The sequence below is a fragment of the Oryx dammah genome, unplaced genomic scaffold (genome assembly GCF_014754425.2).
Source record: "Oryx dammah isolate SB20612 unplaced genomic scaffold, SCBI_Odam_1.1 HiC_scaffold_8001, whole genome shotgun sequence".
NCBI lineage: Eukaryota > Metazoa > Chordata > Mammalia > Artiodactyla > Bovidae > Oryx > Oryx dammah.
In genome coordinates, this window is record NW_024077633.1 from 1 (window position 1) to 1484 (window position 1484).

At 60.5% G+C, this 1484-nt stretch overlaps 1 protein-coding gene across 1 annotated transcript; it reads left to right on the plus strand.

Moving 5' to 3' along the window:
- Positions 1–3: 3 nt before the first annotated feature.
- Positions 4–1479, plus strand: LOC120860090 (CD276 antigen; the record flags this gene model as incomplete). Its single annotated transcript, XM_040235920.1, has 3 exons — positions 4–337; positions 518–832; positions 1436–1479. Coding segments are annotated over 3 exons (693 nt in total), but the record flags the coding sequence as incomplete, so codon positions are not given.
- Positions 1480–1484: the final 5 nt, after the last annotated feature.

A 1484-nucleotide genomic window follows, 5' to 3' on the forward strand; every position in this document is an offset into this window, starting at 1 on the left:
GCAGTGGAAGTCCAGGTTCCGGAAGACCCCGTGGTGGCCCTCGTGGGCACCGACGCCACTCTGCGCTGCTCCTTCTCGACCGAGCCCGGCTTCAGCCTAGCACAGCTCAACCTCATCTGGCAGCTGACAGACACCAAACAGCTGGTGCACAGCTTCGCCGAAGGCCGAGACCAGGGCAGCGCCTATGCCAACCGCACAGCGCTCTTCCCCGACCTGCTGGCTCAGGGCAACGCGTCCCTGAGGCTACAGCGCGTGCGCGTGGCTGATGAGGGCAGCTTCACCTGCTTCGTGAGCATCCGGGACTTCGGCAGCGCCGCGGTCAGCCTGCAGGTGGCAGGTGAGAGCCGCGAAAGGGGGCGCCCTCCCCTTGGCACGCCTCTCCTACTTCCCGCAGCCCTTTACCCACTGCCCCAGTGCTGACCCTTGTCCTCACAGCTCCAAGCGCTCTTTCCCTCCACTGTTTCCCACTGCCTTTGCCTTACCTGACCTCTGCCCTCTACCCTCTGCTCCCCTCCAGCCCCCTACTCAAAACCCAGCATGACCCTGGAGCCCAACAAGGACCTGAGGCCTGGGGACACGGTGACCATCACGTGCTCCAGCTACCAGGGCTACCCCAAGGCCGAAGTGTTGTGGCAGGATGGGCAGGGTGCGCCCTTGACCGGCAACGTGACCACGTCGCAGACGGCCAACGAACAGGGCTTGTTCGACGTGCACAGTGTTCTGAGGGTGGTGCTGGGCGCCAATGGTACCTACAGCTGCCTGGTGCGCAACCCCGTGCTGCAGCAGGACGCTCACGGCTCGGTCACCATCACGCCCCATAGAAACCCCACAGGTTTTTCTTTTGTTTTCTTAAATGTCCCTTGGGGTGGGGGACAGGGGCGGGGAGTTGGTCCAATCTCCAGCGGTCATGGTATCTGAATCTAGCTCCTTACCTTCAGTCTCCCAGAACAGTGAGACGCCTAATAATAATAACAGAAATGAAACAAGTTGCATACAGGGAAAGCTTACCGTGGCAGGAAGAGGTGCGGGTGATGATCACAGGTCCTCTCAGCTCTCTGGGCCTCCTGACTCCAGGGCTCTGGAAACCTGTGGAAAGAGTGGAGAAGCATTCAGATCTCAGAAGAGAGTCGGAAGATAGAAGAGGGAAATGGGTCCTGGCAGAGAGGGGAGTTTTGCTAGGGCTGCAGGCTGCCCCAGGCCAGGTCCCCCAGCCAGATGAACCTTGTCAGGCCAAGGCCAAGCTGCTGTGATTCTTGTCAGACGATTAGGGACACGTCTGGAAGTGTTGAGACTCAATCTGTTTTTAGGTCTGGGGAGAAAACGGGAAGATGGCATGGGACTTGGGGGTCGATGGAGGAGATACGGGAGGCAGTGCGGTGGTAGCCGAGTGTCCCCACCCCTCTTCACTGCCGTGCCGCTCCAACCTCGCCCTCAGGTGCAGTGGAAGTCCAGGTTCCGGAAGACCCCGTGGTGGCCCTCGTGGG